This window comes from Paramisgurnus dabryanus, chromosome 22, assembly GCF_030506205.2.
Source record: "Paramisgurnus dabryanus chromosome 22, PD_genome_1.1, whole genome shotgun sequence".
Taxonomy (NCBI): Eukaryota; Metazoa; Chordata; class Actinopteri; order Cypriniformes; family Cobitidae; genus Paramisgurnus; species Paramisgurnus dabryanus.
In genome coordinates, this window is record NC_133358.1 from 27,666,851 (window position 1) to 27,688,143 (window position 21,293).

The 21,293-nt window shown below is 35.4% G+C and overlaps 2 protein-coding genes across 5 annotated transcripts in view; one reads left to right on the forward strand and one right to left on the reverse strand.

Annotated features, from left to right (window-relative positions):
* Positions 1 to 14,993, reverse strand: part of LOC135740331 (V-type proton ATPase 116 kDa subunit a 1) — a 21,766-nt gene extending 6,773 nt beyond the window's left edge. For 2 of the 3 annotated variants that reach the window (XM_065258584.1, XM_073813146.1), the window contains exons 1-13: positions 14,145 to 14,228; positions 9,883 to 9,980; positions 9,285 to 9,413; positions 9,043 to 9,164; positions 7,092 to 7,218; positions 6,457 to 6,539; positions 5,941 to 6,034; positions 5,314 to 5,526; positions 3,659 to 3,809; positions 3,452 to 3,585; positions 3,203 to 3,363; positions 1,619 to 1,712; positions 820 to 938 (exon numbers count right to left, since the gene is read on the reverse strand). In XM_065258584.1, coding sequence (XP_065114656.1) covers positions 820 to 938; positions 1,619 to 1,712; positions 3,203 to 3,363; positions 3,452 to 3,585; positions 3,659 to 3,809; positions 5,314 to 5,526; positions 5,941 to 6,034; positions 6,457 to 6,539; positions 7,092 to 7,218; positions 9,043 to 9,164; positions 9,285 to 9,413; positions 9,883 to 9,980; positions 14,145 to 14,160 — 1,541 coding nt within the window. In that variant the 5' untranslated portion in view covers positions 14,161 to 14,228. Of the gene's footprint in view, positions 1 to 819; positions 939 to 1,618; positions 1,713 to 3,202; positions 3,364 to 3,451; positions 3,586 to 3,658; positions 3,810 to 5,313; positions 5,527 to 5,940; positions 6,035 to 6,456; positions 6,543 to 7,091; positions 7,219 to 9,042; positions 9,165 to 9,284; positions 9,414 to 9,882; positions 9,981 to 14,144 lie in introns of all 3 variants that reach the window. The other variant, XM_065258583.1, reaches the window with a different exon arrangement.
* A 2,052-nt stretch (positions 14,994 to 17,045) lies between these two features.
* The window catches only part of tmeff1b (transmembrane protein with EGF-like and two follistatin-like domains 1b), a 31,063-nt gene continuing 26,815 nt past the window's right edge, over positions 17,046 to 21,293 (forward strand). Inside the window, exon 1 of one of the 2 annotated variants that reach the window (XR_010529175.2) lies at positions 17,046 to 17,735. Coding sequence is in view for 1 of the 2 variants with exons in the window: in XM_065258585.1 (XP_065114657.1) it covers positions 17,582 to 17,735 (154 nt within the window). In the remaining variant the exon portion in view is untranslated. The remainder of the gene's footprint in view (positions 17,736 to 21,293) is intronic. The other variant, XM_065258585.1, reaches the window with a different exon arrangement.

Sequence of the window (21,293 nt, forward strand, 5' to 3'; positions counted from 1 at the left end):
ATGCAAACACGTCAATATCGCAAAAATTGCATTTCCAGGTCACCTGATGTAAGTCAGTCACATAATCATTATTTGAAGATGACTCAGTATGTACTAAAACCTCCCAATAACACCTCAATACATGTCTGCCCTCAAGTATAAGATGCTTTCCTTGCCAATAATGTTTGGATAACACTCCTATATCTCTTTTGATCTATACATTGCCCATCCTAGGTACAAGGAGGTTTCCTTGGCAGTAATGTTTGGATAATACTCTTACGTCTTCTTCGGTTAAAAATAATGTCTAGCGCGGTGGATGTGATATTAGTAAACCTACAAACATCAGTCGACATGATGTTTGGAATGACTTATCATGAGAGAAAAAAACTATTTTTCAGTTGCATATCATCAGTTAATGGAAACACTGTCATTTTGCAAAAGTTTTGTGCAAGTCTGTAATGGAAACGCAGATATTATCAGAAAAAAAATGGTCAAAAAATGGTCCCAAGCTGTCTCTGGGGCAGTACACTTTTGGGTCCTTATTTGTACTATATCTGTACAGACATGTATACATTTGGTACATTTGATGTATTACTATGTACTCTTTAGGTACAAAGGACGTCCCAGTGACAGCTAGGGATCATTTTATGACCACTTTTATTCAGGGTAGGCCATTTTGAAATCATATGGTTGAAAAAAAATGCTACAGAATAACACTGCATTTACTGTTTGCTTTACAGAGTAAAGTGTATAAAGTTTATTTACTATGGACATATATTGTGCAATAATATATGGCAGATCTGATTTGGCTGAATGTATATGAAATAAGCAAATACCCACACATAGTTTACCAAGCTCAGGATCACACCGAAAAGCATATGACTGACTCCCAATATCACAGACATCTTCATTTTGAAGGAGTTTAAAAAGGTCAGCTTATTCGATGCAATGTTCCAAACCTAAAAATCAACAGGAACATTTGAAATCAGATGGTGTTGGTATGGTGCAAGTTAAAGGATTTAAACTATGCATTTAACTGATGCACAACCTGTAAGTTACAAGCAGAAATCCTGAAAAACCAGATGTTCACATGTAATTCTGAGAAGTGCTAAACCTGCTCTTCATTACCCATAATGCAACAGCGGCAACAATGAATGTTACTCATACTCAATATTTTTTCTGCTTTATACGTAGGTAATGACTTATACGTGTAGGAATGTGTGGATGATAAAAGGTGTGGCAGGGGTGATGGAGGTCTTTTTGCAACAGAATTTTCTGTGCAAGGTTTGTGACTCATGTGAACGGACATTATTAGTGTTGTTTCCATGACAATAATGTCATTGACAACGCCCATACTTTATCTTTGCACTTACTAATGTAATTTGTCATGTCATTTGTAAAGCAATATAATTGTCGGCAGGCAATTTTTTATTTTTTAATGCAGCGTTCCTTAAAACACAATATTTGCGAAAGCATACTGCACAGCTAACCAAACAGACAAAACTAATAAAATGTTAAATTTAAAGTTTAATAAAAGAGCTAAATCAGGTGTTTCATAAAAGGAGAAATCTAAAGAATATTTAAAGAAACAGTCACAAGAGAATATGTGATGAATGTAAACATAGTAGAAACAACTAACCGGGTCGATTCCAAACACATATGGGTCACCAGAATAAACCCCGGGCACGACTGGGTCCAGTTGAAGATGGTCACAAGTATGCAGTGTCTCATTGCTGACGTATAACAAAACAAATTTTTTTGTTATAATGAAAGTTGGTCTAAATTCCAAACACATATTTTGCAAAAGATATTGAAAAGCTATGTTGAATAAGAAATATTTCTGACTATTCACTGTCAGAAATAAAGGTACAAAAGCTGTCATTGTAACAATAAACTTTAAAAATGTCCTAATATGTACCATTAAGGTACCAATATGTACCTTTGAGGTGCCATGTGCACATTTAGGTACAAAGGTGTACTTTTTAAAATAGTACCGTTCCACACAAACTGATTTTTTTATTTCTCTGGCCAAAAATATGTTTTAATATATTTTTGAATTTAACAATATAAAGGTATATATGTGATATAAAGGTTAAAACTAAATATATATTTTTTACAAAATATGTAATATATTTTATGAATTTTACAACCCACATGGTAAGAAATATTGGCCAGTATTCTTGGGCAATGTGTGTGTATATATATATATATATATATATATATATATAGGTATTGGTATTTATATATATACAATCACATTTTATAAAATATAAGTGTATTTGTAAAGTTGAAAATATATTTAATTTTAACCTTTTACAGGTAACATAAACAAAGTTTTTCTTCCGGGGCAACATAAATATGTGTCCTTGTTTTAAAATATATTTATTTAAAAAAATGGCTTAAAATATATTGGTGAAAAATATATTTTTTAAACATATTCCAAAATATATTTCATTTTGAAAATGTTGAAATTTATTTAAAAACTATAACTATATATATATATATATATATATATATATATATATATATATATATATATATATATATATATAGATGGTTTCATCGGACGCACGTGATACACGTCTGGATCCGAACCTTACTTCCGGTTTCGTTTTTTTAATGGTCTGACTAGTTGCTAAACTGATCTCTTGAACGAATGCCTCGTCGAAAATAACAAATGTTTTAGTTTCCTAGGTAATCTATGTGTTGTTTTTTTTGCTTGTTATATAAATAAACTACGTTTAAAGAACTTTGTTGGTATTTATTCTTAGCGGAGTTTACCGGAAGTTACGTGCGGACCGCGACAGCCGCTTGTTTATGTTGTTACTGCTGAAACGGTCTATATATATATATATATATATATATATATATATATATATATATATATATATATATATATATATATATATATATATTTTTTTTTTTTTTTGCCGTATGGGCAGTGACAGCTTCTGTACTTTTATTTCTGAGCGTATACTAAGTACAAACTGTTTTGGGTTAATTATGGTAAAAATAATATTATTTAAACATCATAATCTATACATTGTGTTCCTAGTTAGTAGTAAAGCATGCGTTTGCAGCGCAAAAAGATCATGGGTTCGAACCCAGGGAGCACAAATATAGCTTGTAATAAACTGTAAATCACTTTGGATAAAAGTGTCTGCCAGATGCATCAATGTAAAATAATCTAAATGCAGACTTTGAAAGCGTTTAGTGTACGTACTGCCATGGTCCGTGAGGCTGAAACATGGGCCGGACAAACCAGGAAGAACCAAAAATGTTGAAGGACTTTGAGAAGCAGTCATTGTAAATCAGGCCAGTGTAAATGGAGAACAGTCCCATGAGCAAAATGATGTACCGTCCTCCAACCAGGACATCTGTAAGCTGGGAAAAAAACAAGGATTATAAGCTTCAGTTAAAATAGCACTCACTAATCACGATTAATCAAGGGGATTAAAATATAATTTCATACCTCATTTTTACACTTCCGAAAACATTCGGCCTGTGTAATGATCCAAACCGCTAACAGTGTCATCACTAGACCATGACCACAATCTCCAAACATCACAGCAAACAGGAAGGGAAAGGTTACAGTAGTGTATGGAGCTGAGAGAATAAAATGACCAGAGTAAGACGAATTGAATCCTGGTTTACGTTTATTTACGATTTGATTATTCACCTGGATTGATCTCCTGATAGGTACCGACCCCATAGGCATCAATAATTGTTTGAAACCCCTCAGTAAAGCTGTTTGTTCTGTTGAAGGTCGGTGGAATTTGTTGAGTTTGTATGCGGTTCAGAACTGGAGTCACACTAGAACCGCTCTGCTCCTAAAAACACAATCGAATATATCAATTAAACATAATCCCTTTAAACCCAAAATCACTTGGTTTCAAAATTAATTGAAATATAAGTTTAGTTAGTTGAACTACCTACAATGGCTTGCAGGATATATATTTAAGACACATGTGATGAGAGACAATGACTGGATCTAAATGTAGTAAAACGTTTAATAAATCCAATAAACACTGAGAACAGAAACCAGGACACAGGATAAAAATCCAAGAACCATAAAGAAAACATAGCAACAATAACGGACAAGTTGCAAGAGAAACACTGGGGTACACAAACTGATGAGGGCTAACTAGACACACCTATGAACAATCAACCAATGAACAAACAGACTACAAAAAAGGACTACAAAACAAAACAGGAAATCAAAAAGCAAACTAAAAGTGCATAGAACAAGAACACAAAATGGCGTACACATGCAAAAGTCAGAATTAAAGGTTCAATAAAGAAACTTTAAAGTTCTGTAAAGTTCTGTACATGGTAATGACATATTGTGAACCTCAAGCGCGACTGTTTCCTACTTCTTGTGTAAACCTTGTGCATGCAAAAGACCGCTGGAAAACAGGCCAATCTTAATATAACATCAACTGTGACGTTACAGATGAGATGGACGCCCCAACTTAAATTAACTATAAAATTAAGTACAATGTTATTATAATGCTAAAAACAAAGGTGTGACTGCTGAGTTATCGTTAAATGCTAGTTAATGCTATATGCTAACGTTTAAACTGAAATGACGTTACAGTTATGTCCATGCTGAATAAACGCAAGCTTACCACTCTAAAAAACGTCCATTAACAAACTCGAAACAATTTATTATTCATCAAAATCTGTATCTTTGTCTGATACAGGCTCAAACATAAGATACATACGCAGAGAGAGCTACTGAACTGAACTGCTCTGTAAACCAACCAATCAGAGCAGAGCTCAACATTATTATTCATGACCCTTGTAAATAATTTAATTATAGACCATTTAATTCTAAAGGCCGTCTCTGGATCATTTTTGCACTTAATAAAGCCACATACCTTCTATGTAGATATCAGAGAACAATTAAAATATTATTTCAATGCATTCTTTGGCACCTTTAACACCTGAAGAACCTTTTGTTGCACAAAAGGTTCTTTGTAGTTGAAAACGTTAAGAAAATTTAAGAAAATAATGGTTCTTTAGAGAACCACTCTGCCCTACAAAGCCAAAGCGCAGTAACTACGCATTCGGTCAAAATTGAGTTAAGGGTTGGTTCAATTTTGTCCCATTTCAGAGAAACATGTGTGCCAAAATTGCAGTAACATGTTTGACTGGCTGGTGTAAAAAACTTTAAAGGCATTTTCCCAGTTTCAGTGTTTGTGTAGTTACTGCACTTAGCCTTTGTAGGGCAGCACTAACTAAAAGGTTCTTTGGGGAACCAAAACTGGTGCTTCTGTGGCACCTTTATTTTTAAGAGTGCACATGTCCAGTATTGTCATATGAAATACTTACAGATCCTTTAATCAGGGCGTTCTGAACTAATGTGAGATCTGACACAGGACACCAGATCTCGGCTACGATCAGCTTCTGTGTGATGTCTATGTTGCAGAGGTTCAGAGTGTAGTAGATGGCCTTCATCTTCTTCACTTTAGAGTTCCACTCGTAGATGTGATCCGCTGCTTTGATCAAGGCCCCGGCGCGATACTCCTCGGTTCTTCTCAGGATCTTTAAAGCAAATGAGGAGCATAAAAACTTTTATATGTACTCCTTTAAGTAACTTATCAAGATCAATTGTGGATAGCTGGGCTCAGGCAGACCCTGGATGATAAGACTTTGCTGCTTCATTTTTAGGAGTGTATGTAGCAACAAAACTAGATCTGTCAAAAGACAAATCGTGATTAACTGCATACAAAATGAAAGCTTGTTTTTGCACAATATATGTGTGTGTACACTGTGTGAAACTATTTTGTACATACATAAATATGCACACATGCATGTATTTAAAAACATTTACATGTATATTAAGATGTTTAAATATTATATATTTTTTTAATTTATTTGTATTTGATTAATGGCACTTAATCTTTTGACAGCCCTTAACAAAACAAATTTTATAATTTTTGGATTAGTCTCTCTTACCATTCGAAGATCCTCCATTCTCAACACGATGTTGCTGCTCATCTCCTTGCGCTCATGCATTGTATTTGGGCACGAATACAGACTTGCATGAAAGCTTCGGGGATAGAAATCATTTTTTCTAAGAATGTGAAACTAAACAAATACGTATTCTGGTTTTACTAATCTGTAACACTTTATAATAAGGTTGTATTTGTGAACATTAGTTAATGCATTAGCTAACATGAACTAACAATGAACAATACTTCTACAGCATTTATTAATCTTAGTTCATGGTAATTTCAGCATTTACTAATACATCTTCAAAATCAAAATAGGATCTGTTAACATAATACATTACATGAACAATTGTATTAACATTAACTGAAATTAACAAAGATTAATACATGCTTATAAACTATATTGTTAGTTCATGTGTTAGCTAATGCATTTACTAATACAACCTCATTGTAATGTGATATCAAATAATCTATTATGGCCACCTATATTAGACTATGTGACTGTGAATACACCACTCACCCATCGCACACTTTTCGAATCTTTTCCCGCACATGATCTCCTTGGACAAATATAATAAACACATCTTTCTTCGCGGGTCCCCTCTGCTTCAAACCAAACACACATTTACTGATGTTTCAGGAAAACCGAACACACATCCAAAGTCTCTGCAGTAACGTGCACTATTTCCCATAAATCTATATGATCGGATTTAGGGCAAATTTGCATTTCAAATGTGAGCAATATGGCCACACATGTGGTTTGTATTGATGACATGATAGCGTGTTAGTGCCTATTGATTGCTTTAAATATTCATGGGCAAATATTAATAGACTTAGATAACGGATTTTGCATTATGGTGTCAGCAGTTATAATGAACCAAATGTGTGTTGCATTGGCGTATTGTTACAAAAATGGTCAAAAAATTATCACTTGCTGTCACTTGGGTGGTCGCCTTACAAAACGTACATCTTTGGACCTAAAGAGTTCATATTTGTACCTCAAATTGGTACCAAATGTATACATATCTGTACCTAAATGGTAGATATTTGGACCCTTTTAAGGGTTCTGCCCCTGTGACAGCTTGAGAATTTGAATTTGATAAAAAAACGATAATAAAATAAAGTTGACTGAAAAAAACTCTACAGACTTCTCACCTTTGCCTGAAGCTCTTCAGTGGCCTGTATCTCTGCATGCCGAAGGACAAAATTTCCATGGAAAAGACGCCAAAGGACCTTTTCAAAAGCAGGAAACCGTTCTTGTTTGATAACACCTGCTATAAATCTAACAATGCATACAAATATACATTATTAAAGTGAAATTACCATTCTTTAGTGGGTCTGTACAAATAGTTTAAATGTAGTAAAAACTCTAGTTTTTTACTAAAACTCAGGGGTTCCTAAATTTATCATTCTGCGACCCACTTAGACAGTTAAAATCTATCTCAGGTCCCACCAAAAATATTTTTTTATAGAAATACGCTGAAAAAAATCTGTGGTGGACGGTGACTTTTTGAGGGTGCACAATGCGAAGCTCGTCACAACATGTAGCCCGTCATGTGTGTAGCTCGTCATTTCAAAATATCTGTTCTGCGCGTCATATAAACTTATGTACATCACGCATCATGTCCAAATTAATGATTGGACAATATATTGCATATGCTAATATATCGTACGATATTTGGCTTTTTTTTTTTTATTATCAGCATTGGACGATGATTTTTTTTTTCAATCGGCCAGTAAATTTCTCTATTACTTAAATTTGATGTTTGTAATAAAAAAGACACTCAGCGTCACTCAGTGTATAGCCAAAATCTGACAGATGTGTGTAAAATGACCAATCATTATTCACTTTTTTAAATGAAGTTGTGTTGTGTTCAACACACTTAATCAAATAGTACCGTGAAATATCAGATCCACATTATTTATCTTTTAAATTTCTTTTAAGTACTTTAAAAGGGTATATTTATAAATGTTATAACTAATTTTTTACTAAAACTAAAGTTTCACCAATTTTCTGTTTGTCTCTTATTTACTGTAATAATATTTGTTTATATCGGGGCTTATATCGTCAATACAGCTTTCTTATTATCGGCATCATATTTTGACATGACGAGCAACACACATGACGCACCAAACACATGTCACAAGCTCAAATCATTTCAAATTGGTTTCTTGAACATAACAATGAGTTCACTGTACTAAAATGGCCCCCACAGTCACCAGATCTCAACCCAATAGAGCATCTTTGGGATGTGGTGGAACGGGAGCTTCGTGCCCTGGATGTGCATCCCACAAATCTCCATCAACTGCAAGATGCTATCCTATCAATATGGGCCAACATTTCTAAAGAATTCTCCTTTAGCACCTTGTTGAATCAATGCCACGTAGAATTAAGGCAGTTCTGGGGGTCAAACACAGTATTAGTATGGTGTTCCTAATAATCCTTTAGGGGAGTGTATATGTGTATTGTGCAAATGAATAAACGTAAATATAAAAAGGTTTTATGGAAACATCTCAGCAATGATCAAGAGAAATCAAGAGAGCTCAATTTCAAGTGTTGCTGCAAAGAGTCTGAATACTTATGTAAATGTGGTATTTTAAATAAATAATAAGGCTGTCAAAAGATTAATCACGATTAATCACATACAAAAAAAGTTTGTATTTGTTTAATATATTTGTGTGTGTATTGTGTGTAATTATTATGTATATACATATACACACATATATATATATATATATATATATATATATATATATATATATATATATATATATATATATATATATATATATATATAAACACACATACACACGTAAATGTTTCTTAAATACATACATGCATGCTTGTGTATTTATATATACAAAATAATTACATATAGTACACACACATATATTATGCAAACACAAACTTTTAGTATGCGATTAATTGTGATTAATCTTTTGACAGTCCTTATAAATAATTTACAGACATTTCTAAAATTCTGTTTTTACTGAGATTGTAGTATCAAGCTGCAACATAACAAAATTGAACAAATGAATGGGGTCTGAATACTGCAATGTATCCCCCCCCCCCCCTCTCTCTTTCTCTATCTTATTTCAAATGTACCCTAAATGCAGAAGTCCACCGGTGCTAACGCTGCTGTTTCTGCGACTGTTGATGCGTGATGTGACGGTCATGCACATTGAGTCTTCTGAAGGAGGTTCAGAACAGGACAACAGAGATTCAGCCTAAAACACAATGAAATCCACTTATAGTCTGACATAACCCAAGATATTGAAATAAGTGTTTGACAGTAAAAATCCAATTAAGGAAATATGGATATTTTCAACTATTTTTAAAATGTTCACCTCTTCAAAGAAGTCCTCAGTCATCCTTAACAAAGAATCCATGTCCATGAGTTCGACGAGGTTCTGGCGGAGGGCATCATGGTTACGGTTGATTTCTCTCAGTTCCTGCTCCAACTTCTCAAACGTGAACTGAATTACATTAATCATGCAGTTTAGCAGTACTACAGTTATTTTACTGTTATTTAATTATTTACAGTTTTCCATATAAAATCATCCTAAATAATGTAAAGAACACTGTGTGAAAATATAACCTTGAGGTCTTTAATATTGACTGAGGAAGGTCATGTCAAAGATTGAAAGCCAATATCTGGTATTTTGCGCAAAATAATAAAACACACCATCAATAAAATCACAAATATGTGACAGCAGTGTGAAATACAGCAGGGGATGGAGAATAATTTGCATGCATTGTACATATATAATAATACAAAATATTTCCCTGCTTTCCGCAAAGGAATGAATGGGTAATGATAATCAGGATTGGAAGGCACCTCCTTGCCAACTCTATGCTGCTGCAATCAACCAATCAGAATCAAGCATTCTAGAAAGAACTGTAATAAAATCAAAATAAGAAAATCAGTGTCTGAATTATTTTCACCTCTAACTCCAGCACATCTCTGGGACAGGGGACAACCTCCTTCTCCTTCTGAGCCGCAATAACAATGTTAGATTTCACCATTTCCTTCTCGAGATATCCTGAATGATATAAGATTTCAAGAGAACGTAACGCGACTGTCTTTACAGTGAGGTAATCATATCAAATGTAATCTCAAGTCTGCCGTTGCACTGTCATAATTGGATTTAGGGAACATGACGCTTCTGTAATCTTTACTAATTTTATTTTGTAAGACTATTTCTTTTAACTTGTTTAAACTTGTTATACAGTGTGATGAATGATAAGATACATAAAAAAGACAAAGTTTATACAATGTCCCAAAATGAATATAAGCAGATTTGTATATTTTAAGGAGATATAGCACATACTATACACACACTGTAAGAAATGCTGGGTTATTTTCAATCCAGTGTTGGGTTAAAAATGGGGAAGAACACACCCACTGGGTTAAATTAAACTTGAAAATGTTTATTTTGGACCCAACAATGCAAGTTTCAAGTTTTTATTTATTTATAAAGCACATTTAAAAACACAAAACAATGATGTAGAAAAAGAATTAAGAAAAAATAGGGATAAATAAAAAAATAAAACTAATGCATTAAAATTACCCAGCACAGGTTAAGTTGCAACCCAATTAGTTAGGTTGGCCCCATTTTGACCCAGCGCTGGGAGTTAAAAATAACCCAGCATTTTTAGAGTGTACTTTTACTAAAGTGTCTCAAAATGTTATATGATTTTAACATGATAAATTTGTAAGTGAGCTATTGAAAATAAAAACAAAGTATTTGGACACTATCTGGTTGTCAAAAATGCTGGGTTGTTTTAACCCATGTGGTGTAAATATTCACACAACAAAATGCTGGGTTATTTTTAACCTATGCGGGGTAAATATTCACACTAAAAATGCTGGGTTGTTTTTAACCCATGTGGGGTAGATATTCACACAAAAAAATGCTGGGTTGTTTCTAACCCCATGTGGGGTAAATATTCACACTAAAAATTTTTGGGTTGTTTTAAACCCATGTGGGGTAAATATTCACACTAAAAATGCTGGGTTGTTTTTAACCCATGTGGGGTAGATATTCACACAAAAAAATGCTGGGTTGTTTTTAACCCCATGTGGGGTAAATATTCACACTAAAAAATGCTGGGTTGTTTTTAACCCATGTGGGGTAAATATTCACACACAAAAATGCTGGTTTGTTTTAAACCCATGTGGGGTAAATATTCAAACAAAAAAATGCTGGGTTGTTTTAAACCCATGGATGGTAAATATTCTCAGTAAAAATGCTGGGTTGATTTAACCCATGCAGTGTAAATATCCACAATAAAAATGCTGGGTTGTTTTTAACCCATGTGGGGTAAATATTCACACTAAAAATGCTGGGTTGTTTTTAACCCATGCATGGTAAATATTCACAGTAAAAATGCTGGGTTGTTTTTAACCAATGTGGGGTAAATATTCACACTAAAAATGCTGGGTTGTTTTTAACCCACGTGGGGTAAATATTCACACAAAAAATGCTGGGTTGTTTTTAACCCATGTGGGGTAAATATTCACACTAAAAATGCTGGGTTGTTTTTAACCCATGCAGGGTAAATATTCACACTAAAAATGCTGGGTTGTTTTTAACCCATGTGGGGTAAATATTCACACTAAAAAATGCTGGGTTGTTTTTAACCCATGCAGGGTAAATATTTACACTAAAAATGCTGGGTTGTTTTTAACCCATGCAGGGCAAATTTTCACACTAAAAATGCTGGGTTGTTTTTTTCCCATGCAGGGTAAATTTTCACACTAAAAATGCTGGGTTGTTTGTAACCCATGCGGGGTAGATATTCACACTAAAAATGCTGGGTTGTTTTAACCCATGCGGTGTAAATATTCACACAAAAAATGCTGGGTTGTTTTTAACTTATGTGGGGTAAATATTCACACTAAAAAATGCTGGGTTGTTTTTAACCCATGTGGGGTAGATATTCACACAAAAAAATGCTGGGTTGTTTTTAACCCATGTGGGGTAAATATTCACACTAAAAATGCTGGGTTGTTTTTAACCCATGTGGGGTAAATATTCACACTAAAAAATGCTGGGTTGTTTGTAACCCATGCATGGTAAATATTCACAGTAAAAATGCTGGGTTGTTTTAACCCATTTGGGATAAATATTCACAAAAAAAATGCTGGGTTGTTTTTAACCTATGTGGGGTAAATATTCACACTAAAAATGCTGGGTTGTTTTTAACCCATGTGGGGTAAATATTCACACAAAAATGCTGGGTTGTTTTTAACCCATGTGGGGTAAATATTCACACAAAAATTCTGGGTTGTTTGTAACCCATGCATGGTAAATATTCACAGTAAAAATGCTGGGTTGTTTTAACCCATGCGGTGTAAATATTCACAGTAAAAATGCTGGGTTGTTTTTAACCCATGTGAGGTAAATATTCACAGTAAAAATGCTGGGTTGTTTTTAACCCATGCAGGGTAAATATTCACAGTAAAAATGCTGGGTTGTTTTTAACCCATGCATGGTAAATATTCACAGTAAAAATGCTGGGTTGTTTTTAACCAATGTGGGGTAAATATTCACACTAAAAATGCTGGGTTGTTTTTAACCCACGTGGGGTAAATATTCACACAAAAAATGCTGGGTTGTTTTTAACCCATGTGGGGTAAATATTCACACTAAAAATGCTGGGTTGTTTTAACCCATGCAGGGTAAATATTCACACTAAAAATGCTGGGTTGTTTTTAACCCATGTGGGGTAAATATTCACACTAAAAAATGCTGGGTTGTTTTTAACCCATGCAGGGTAAATATTTACACTAAAAATGCTGGGTTGTTTTTAACCCATGCAGGGCAAATTTTCACACTAAAAATGCTGGGTTGTTTTTTCCCATGCAGGGTAAATTTTCACACTAAAAATGCTGGGTTGTTTGTAACCCATGCGGGGTAGATATTCACACTAAAAATGCTGGGTTGTTTTAACCCATGCGGTGTAAATATTCACACAAAAAATGCTGGGTTGTTTTTAACTTATGTGGGGTAAATATTCACACTAAAAAATGCTGGGTTGTTTTTAACCCATGTGGGGTAGATATTCACACAAAAAAATGCTGGGTTGTTTTTAACCCATGTGGGGTAAATATTCACACTAAAAATGCTGGGTTGTTTTTAACCCATGTGGGGTAAATATTCACACTAAAAAATGCTGGGTTGTTTGTAACCCATGCATGGTAAATATTCACAGTAAAAATGCTGGGTTGTTTTAACCCATTTGGGATAAATATTCACAAAAAAAATGCTGGGTTGTTTTTAACCTATGTGGGGTAAATATTCACACTAAAAATGCTGGGTTGTTTTTAACCCATGTGGGGTAAATATTCACACAAAAATGCTGGGTTGTTTTTAACCCATGTGGGGTAAATATTCACACAAAAATTCTGGGTTGTTTGTAACCCATGCATGGTAAATATTCACAGTAAAAATGCTGGGTTGTTTTAACCCATGCGGTGTAAATATTCACAGTAAAAATGCTGGGTTGTTTTTAACCCATGTGAGGTAAATATTCACAGTAAAAATGCTGGGTTGTTTTTAACCCATGCAGGGTAAATATTTACACTAAAAATGCTGGGTTGTTTTTAATCCATGCAGGGCAAATTTCCACACAAAAAATGCTGGGTTGTTTTTAACCCATGCAGGGTAAATATTCACACTAAAAATGCTGGGTTATTTTAACCCATGCAGGGTAAACATTTACACTAAAATGCTGGGTTGTTTTTAACCCATGCAGGGTAAATATTCACACAAAAAATGCTGGGTTGTTTTTAACCCATGCGGGGTAAATATTCACAAATATTTTTCTAGGTTAATTTAACCCAACAGCTGGGCTTGTCCCTTTTTTGACCCAATGCTGGGTTAAAACTAACCTAGAATTTATTTTAAGTGTGGACAAGACACATCGCTGGGATAAAAAATATCTAATGCTGGGTTGTTGTTACCCAACCATGAGTTGGAATGAAACAACACAGCATTGGGTCATTTTTAACCCAGCGGTGTATTCTGTCCATCATTTACCCAGCATGGGTTAAAAACAACCCAGCATTCAGAGTGTGGTAGATCACATTTACAGTACATGTAAAAAATTACTCATGCTAGCACGCCTGAGAGGAAGCGACATCACGAATCACCTTGACAACTTGACTAAATAGCACACAATTGTTAAAGAAACGTTCTTACTCAAAATTCTCTCCATCTTTTCACATTTTTTCACTTCTTTCACAAATCGCCTTTGAAATGTTGTTGCACCAGGATTCAACTGGAAAATTGTGCAAAAGATTCATACATAAATAACACTTAAAATAATATTTTTAAATATATATATAATTTGAATTATAAAAGAATAGTTGTAAATAACATTCATTACAGCGATACCATAGAATAACCATTTTAGTTTCCCGAAGAACATTTTAGTAAAAAGACTTCTTTCTTACCTTTTTATAGTCCACAACAAAAAGGTTTTTATGCAAGAGAATTATGTGGATGTTAAAGGTTCTTTATTGAACCATGCAACATGACAATGGCATTTCTGCAGCATTTATGTCAAAACAAAGACAACAGATTTATTCGGAATATGTATTAGATTAACTTCAGATAGATTATTACCCCTATTAGCCCCTTAAATGACCTACTTGATTCTAGTTGGCAGAAATAACGTCCATAATATTTTTGTCTCCTTCTGCATTGATTGATTCAATCATTGGTGAGAAATGCAATGCCAAGACAATAAAAATTCACAGAACGAATGAGCAAATATTTAGAGGACGAGCTATTGCGCTAGAACGTGTGCGTGCTACTAAAAGCAAACTACATTTAGAAATCAATGGAACACAATTAAAGGTTACTCGAGTGCCAAAAGGGCTGACGATCCAACAAATGAATCCTCCATCATAACATTAAAACTACAAAATCAAACCAGAATGGAAAGGCATTTATCTATGCAGCAATGGCTAATGGACCTATAGTGATACTCAATTACACTTTCATCCGTAATGCTATTTTGTACCATACAAGTTGAACGGCACAGACTTTGTGGCCACTTTAAGCTGTCAAACAAATTGTCAGCGTTGTAATTGTAATTGCACTGGAGCCGCTATAACACGAACACACACGCATAGACAAAACAGTAAGCAAACGTCACTCACATCTTTAAACTGAACCAGTCCAAGATGCCCAAGCTCACTGATGCAGTTGTGTGCAGATTCAGTTTGGAAAAACAGTTGCGCAAGGCACATCTCCTCACTTCGAAACGCACTCATCCTAATACAATCAATCATAAAAATAGTTCAAAGAAGTAAAATAAGATATTCATGTATGCTGATGACAGGGCTGCAGTGATTGTCTGGTTTGTGCAACTCAGTCTATTAAATGTCTGCCTGACAGATCAATACTGCACTCGTGTAGCCACGGGATCAATATTGACAACACTCGTGCAGCTGCAGGGGCCGCCCAAATATTAGGATGACGCCTCTGCTAACCCCAAGCCCAAGCGACAAATTTTTCACATTTTTCTATTTTTAAATAATTGTCGCTTGGATGTCTAAAAATGTAAAAAAAGTGATTCTAACCCCCAGGGGTGTCATGCACACCGCCAGAATAAATAATGTGACACGATCAAAACGGCGAAAATTTCAGAAATGTGACAAGGACGCAACACAGAATTGATAATATGGTGCATATTAAACAGATTAAAAGACAAATAACAGATTAAAGGACGCTTCTTCGATTTTGAGGTTGCATGCAAAATCCATTTGGTTAAAAAAAAAAAAAAACGAGCATGACGCCTCTGCTAACCCCAAGCCCAAGCGACAATGATAAGAAAATAGAAAAAAAACTGCATGAAAAAACAATACATAAAATGACACAAAAAAGAAAGTTGTGCCACGGACACAAAAAACTATTTATAGAAATTCATGCGAGTGACACGAAAAAGACATTCTTACTCAAGGCCCGACAAAAGGTTAATTTTGTGCCATGGACACAAATGAATTAATCAAATTTTTTTGTGACTATAAAACTACTTTCCGTTAGATCAGTCTGCCCCAGTAATAGCTTTTCACAATTTTTCACATTTTTTTCTGACAGTGTATATATTAAACATTTTAAGATTTCTCACGCCTGTAACATTCTTATAATATCTACTGGCCAACAGAAGTTATTTAATATTTAAAATGGTATTTTTGTGTTAGCACAACATATAAAATGACTAGAGTTTTAGAGATTTTAGTATGAAAAAAGCTACATTTATGACTGTCAAAAAATCATAACATGCACATTGTAACATGACTTGCTAAATATTAACAGCACACATTAAATAATTTAAATATTACAGAGAGACTTACATTATATTGGAGGTGTTATACCTTTAAAACCTTTAAATAATGAATATACCTTTAATTTGTGATTTAAAATGTGGCAAAAATATGCTGAAGTTTACTAATTATCTTAATTTATTACAGTTTTTATTTACACAGTGGCAAGACCATTTTCAAGATGGAAATGATTAGCTAAATAATTAAATTGCATTATCTTGCCAATTATTTGGATTTTTTTATATAATCTGACTAATGTAATTGTAATTTAATTTTGTCAAGCTTGTTAATAGCACAAAACATTAAAAAATTATTAAAATCATTCATGTAAATTATTAAAACAATTCAATCTAATGTACAGTGTTGTATATTAACATGACGTCACTTCCTGGAGGATGAGCTTTGAGGACGAACCTGTCGTTTCATTCAGATTAAATTAAATTAATGTTTTCATTGATTGGAGAAAGGAAACATAAACACCTAAAATATTTATTTGATCAGTCATTTGTTTTTCAAAAAAAGCCAGTCAACTTTTTTTATATCGTACCTCTTAAGGTTAACCAAACCTAACCGCTGGTTAAAATTAGATTAATACTCATCAATTAAAAAAAAAACACAAGTAAATCATCGCAAATCTAGTTGCATATCCATTCATCGTTCTTTACATAAATCTTTACAAAGACGCGTTTATCGTGCGATTATTTCAATAATAATGCATCACACACATACACTGTACGAATAGTATTGGGTCGCAATCTTTGAGGGGTGTTGCTGCATTTCCTTCAGGAATTGGGGGAGGTGGTGTCAGGAGTCACGTGATCGCAGCTCATCCGTGCCGACCCTTTGTTGTTGGGATTTTAGGCAAGGAGAACAGCGATATTAACCCGACACGAAAACACCGACGTTTACCGCGAACCGCTCGGATAAAAACGATATCTAAAGGACGAGCGACCCTCGATGCGCGTCGGCTTTGCTCTCATCTCAGTCGGATAACCAACGAAACACGCGAGCGTACGAGATGCACACAAAGACATCGGCGAGCTCATAGTACCGAGACGTTCACGAGCCCATGCAACACACGCACGTGAACGCAAATCCGTGCAAATGTGCTCGTGATCGAAATGCACGCTCGATTTTAACCGGAGTGATGCTCGCACGACTTCATTTGCCTGCTTGGGACACAAACACGTTTTAAAAGGGGAAACATTGGAATACTTGGTCCTCATCATCAGCCATAGGCTGCTTTGTTTCTGGGCATCTTCATTGAACAGGTTAAAGAGGAGATACAGACCGCTGCTGGGCATCATGTCGGTGGGCAGTGGGCTTGTAAGGTGGACCAGTACCGAACTGTCTGTGTTCTGCTTGCTGACCATCACCATCCCCACAGTGCTGGGATCAGTCCAGTCGGCCAACCCGCAGAACACAGACTGCGTATCCGGCAAAGGAAAAGGCTGCTTAGGTATGCTCTCGAAATTGCATGTGGATATAAATGCATGCTTTCTATCTTCTTTGCAGATATTTGTTTGGCTTGCATCTGGAAGATGGAGATTCACGCATGGCCTCTGGAGGCGTCCATGATGCAGACAGTGTAGGGATGCAGAATAAAGCTGTTCCGGTGAAATAAACCGATGCGTGCGAATGCATGGGCTGATTTTTATTTGTGTGTTTCATATGTCATCCTTGAAAGGGTTTTTTAGGTGAGGTATTCATCTCTGATACACAAATCAGGTGAGACGGAATATACGAGGCAGGCACGAACCCCACCCTTTCACATCACCCTGTGATTTAAACCGTGCAATTGGGGTGCGGTAAATGAGATGCATGCATCTGGGTCCATGCATGGGCCGGTTTGATGTTTTAAGACACATGGTTAATCCTAGCTGCGGCTTGAGAAGGCATCGCTGAGCGGGGGGTTTGTGTTATCCTGAATGTTGACCGATGGGCCCTTTTAAAAGCCTTGCATGATGCATTGATGTCCAGCTAGTTTTTACATTTAAGTCTTAGCACGATACATTTAAGCAATTTGGCGACGATAGTGGTCAATGCTCTATTATGTTGTTTCAATTGCACCATTCAATTGTTTAAAAAGCCTGTTTAGTTAAACACACAACGTGCATTGGTTGTTTGTGTACATTTCATACCTCGTTGACAAAGGCATTCTGAGGATTAACCAGTGAATTGGCAACCTGATGACTTTTTGCATACGGACGGCATGCAAAATATCAAAACAGGAAGCTTTTAGTGTGTAACCGTTTGACAAAATGGTCATCCGTAGTCTTTAAATATAATGTAAACTCTCCAGATGGGCTCTCTTTCTAGTTTTGGTCTATATCCTGACACCCTTTTTGTCACCTAGAATTAATAGAAGGGAAAGCGCTTGACAATAGCGTCCATTGTGCGCTGGAGTTTCAGTGCATTCAAAGCTTCAGGCATCAGAGGTTTAATCAGTGGCCGTCCTGCATAAACGCAGGGTTGGTTTTGTAAAAGGCAGGGACACAATGGAGCGAGTCTCAGGGGTATCAGAATCACCCCTAGCAGTTGGCCAGTTGTTACCACGAGCAAAAAAATGAAGCCTTTATTGATGCCCCTCGGCTTGGTGTCACTAATTTACTAGACATCATGTTTTATTTTCTTAATAAAAGTCTAGTTGCAATAATAGTACTTAGTGTTTTATGGTTCCTCGTGTCAGTTCCATAGGATTTGGTCTTTAAGGATTCTCCATTGATGATGTTTAGGAGTTTGAACACACTTTTAAAAGTAAAGGCCATGATTCTTTAAAAAAGGCATTGTGCACCTTTATTTTTTAAGAGTATACATTTCATTTGTTGGCATGCATGCATGCTTTTGTAATAGTATAATCTCTGACCTCAAATAACAAATCCTTTAGTCCTCATCTTATAAGTGTAGGCCTAATGTATGCCTTAATGTATTATTTTTACATTTTAACATCTGAATTTTAGCTAATTCTATTAGATAATGTGTTTCAAATAGAATTTGCTGCGAGTACATCCTGTGCATTTATCAATCAAGACAGCAGTCTTGATTTTACGAACGCAGGACGTGCAATTATTTTTTAAGTACTCTTGAAACGCATCTCTTCAAACGCGAAGCTCACATCTGATTGAATATCAATTGACACGGCATTTTGTATTCAAGGATACGGCCGTCCTAAACCAAGGCTGCGTTTGAAAACCCAACTCTTATAGTCGTCAGTCAATTTAATGGCTTTCCATTGAACAGTCAAACGGCCTCTAAATCATGGGGTTCGAGGGAGACGCTTTATGCACGCATCCAGTCCACGGCTCTGAAATCAATGGTGTCCGCCGTGGCAGGGCGAGAGGTCGGCCCGAGGGAAGCGGCATCAGAAAGCTTTGCATAATGCATGGAGATGCAGTGGTTGCATGCAAACCCATTTAAAGCAATATGTTCGCCATGCATGCTGTCATGGTGTTTCAGGCCCGGCTTGATGGAGTGCTTCATGCGTCAAAATATTATATTGTGCACTCGAAGAATATAAAGGTTCCTAAAATGTCACGTTTTATGGTTACCTAAAGAACCTTTCTGTTGCACAAAAGCTCAAAAATCCAGATAATTTACTCACCACCATGTCATCCAAAATGTTGATGTCTTTCTTTGTTCAGTCGAGAAGAAATTATGTTTTTTGAGGAAAACATTCCAGGATTTTTCTCAATTTAATGGACTTTAATGGACACCAACACGTAACAGTTTTTTTTAATGCAGTTTCAAAGGACTCTAAATGATCTCAAACGAGGCATAAGGGTCTTATCTAATGACACGATTGTCATTTTTGGCAAGAAAAATTAAAAATATGCACTTTTAAACCACAACTTCTCGTCTATCTCCGGTCCTGTGATGCGCCAGCGCGACCTCACGTAATACGTCATCACGTCGAAAGGTCACTGATGACTTATTGAAACTACACCCCAGTGTTTACAAGTGTGGAGAAAGAGGACCGTTCCAACATTGTTGTATATGGAATGATACTAATAAATGTCTTTGTGTCAGTTTATTGCTTAAAAAATGGTCTGCAAATGTGCGTTTCATATATGTAACACGTGACCTTTCCACGGCATTACACAATTACGCGAGGTCGCGCTGGCTCGTCACACAGCAGGAGGAAGACGAGAAGTTGTGGATTAAAAGTGCATATTTTTTATTTATTTTTTGTCAAAAATGACAATCGTTTCGCTAGATAAGACCCTTACGCCTCATTTGAGATCGTTTAGAGTCCTTTGAAACTGCAATTTTAAACTGCATTAAAACTCTTAAGTGTTGGGGTCCATTAAAGTCCATTAAAATGAGATAAATCCTGAAATGTTTTCCTCAAAAAACATAATTTCTTCTCGACTGAACAAAGAAAGATATCAACATTTTGTATGACATGGTGGTGAGTAAATTATCTGGATTTTTGTTAAGAAAAAAATTGAATAATCCGGAACCAAAAATGATTTTCATATGGCATTGTTTTTTTATAATGTTTACGCAAGGAATAATTGACGATGGGGATTATTTTGAAATAATTCACATTGATCTGGTGGCTATTTTAAGACACTTGACTGGTCAGGTGTGCGTTTATCGAAAAAGAATGCATACCTAGGAAACATTTCTCAACCAATCAGAATAAAGCATTCAACAGCCCTGTAGAATAATTAAAATCTAACCTGAATAGGTTTAAATCAATGCTAAACTAACACACTTAAAATGGCTGCAGGTTGTATTACATTTTTTTTAAATCTCAAATCGACCCCTGCATTTTCTTTCTAAAGCCCCATATTGTTAAAAGCTTCAGGCTGTGTGTACGACTGCATACCTATTTTATGTCATCCCACCGAGTAGTGTTTTGGTCCTAAAATGCTTCCTAAGTGAACTCTGATGTCATGCTTGTGGATTCAGGCAGTATATAATTAAGAGGCAATTATTTTAAGGAAGCCCTCCACAGATGGTGCCTTCAAAGAGACCCAGCCCCACTGTAACCGCATTTACTCCCACCCAAATG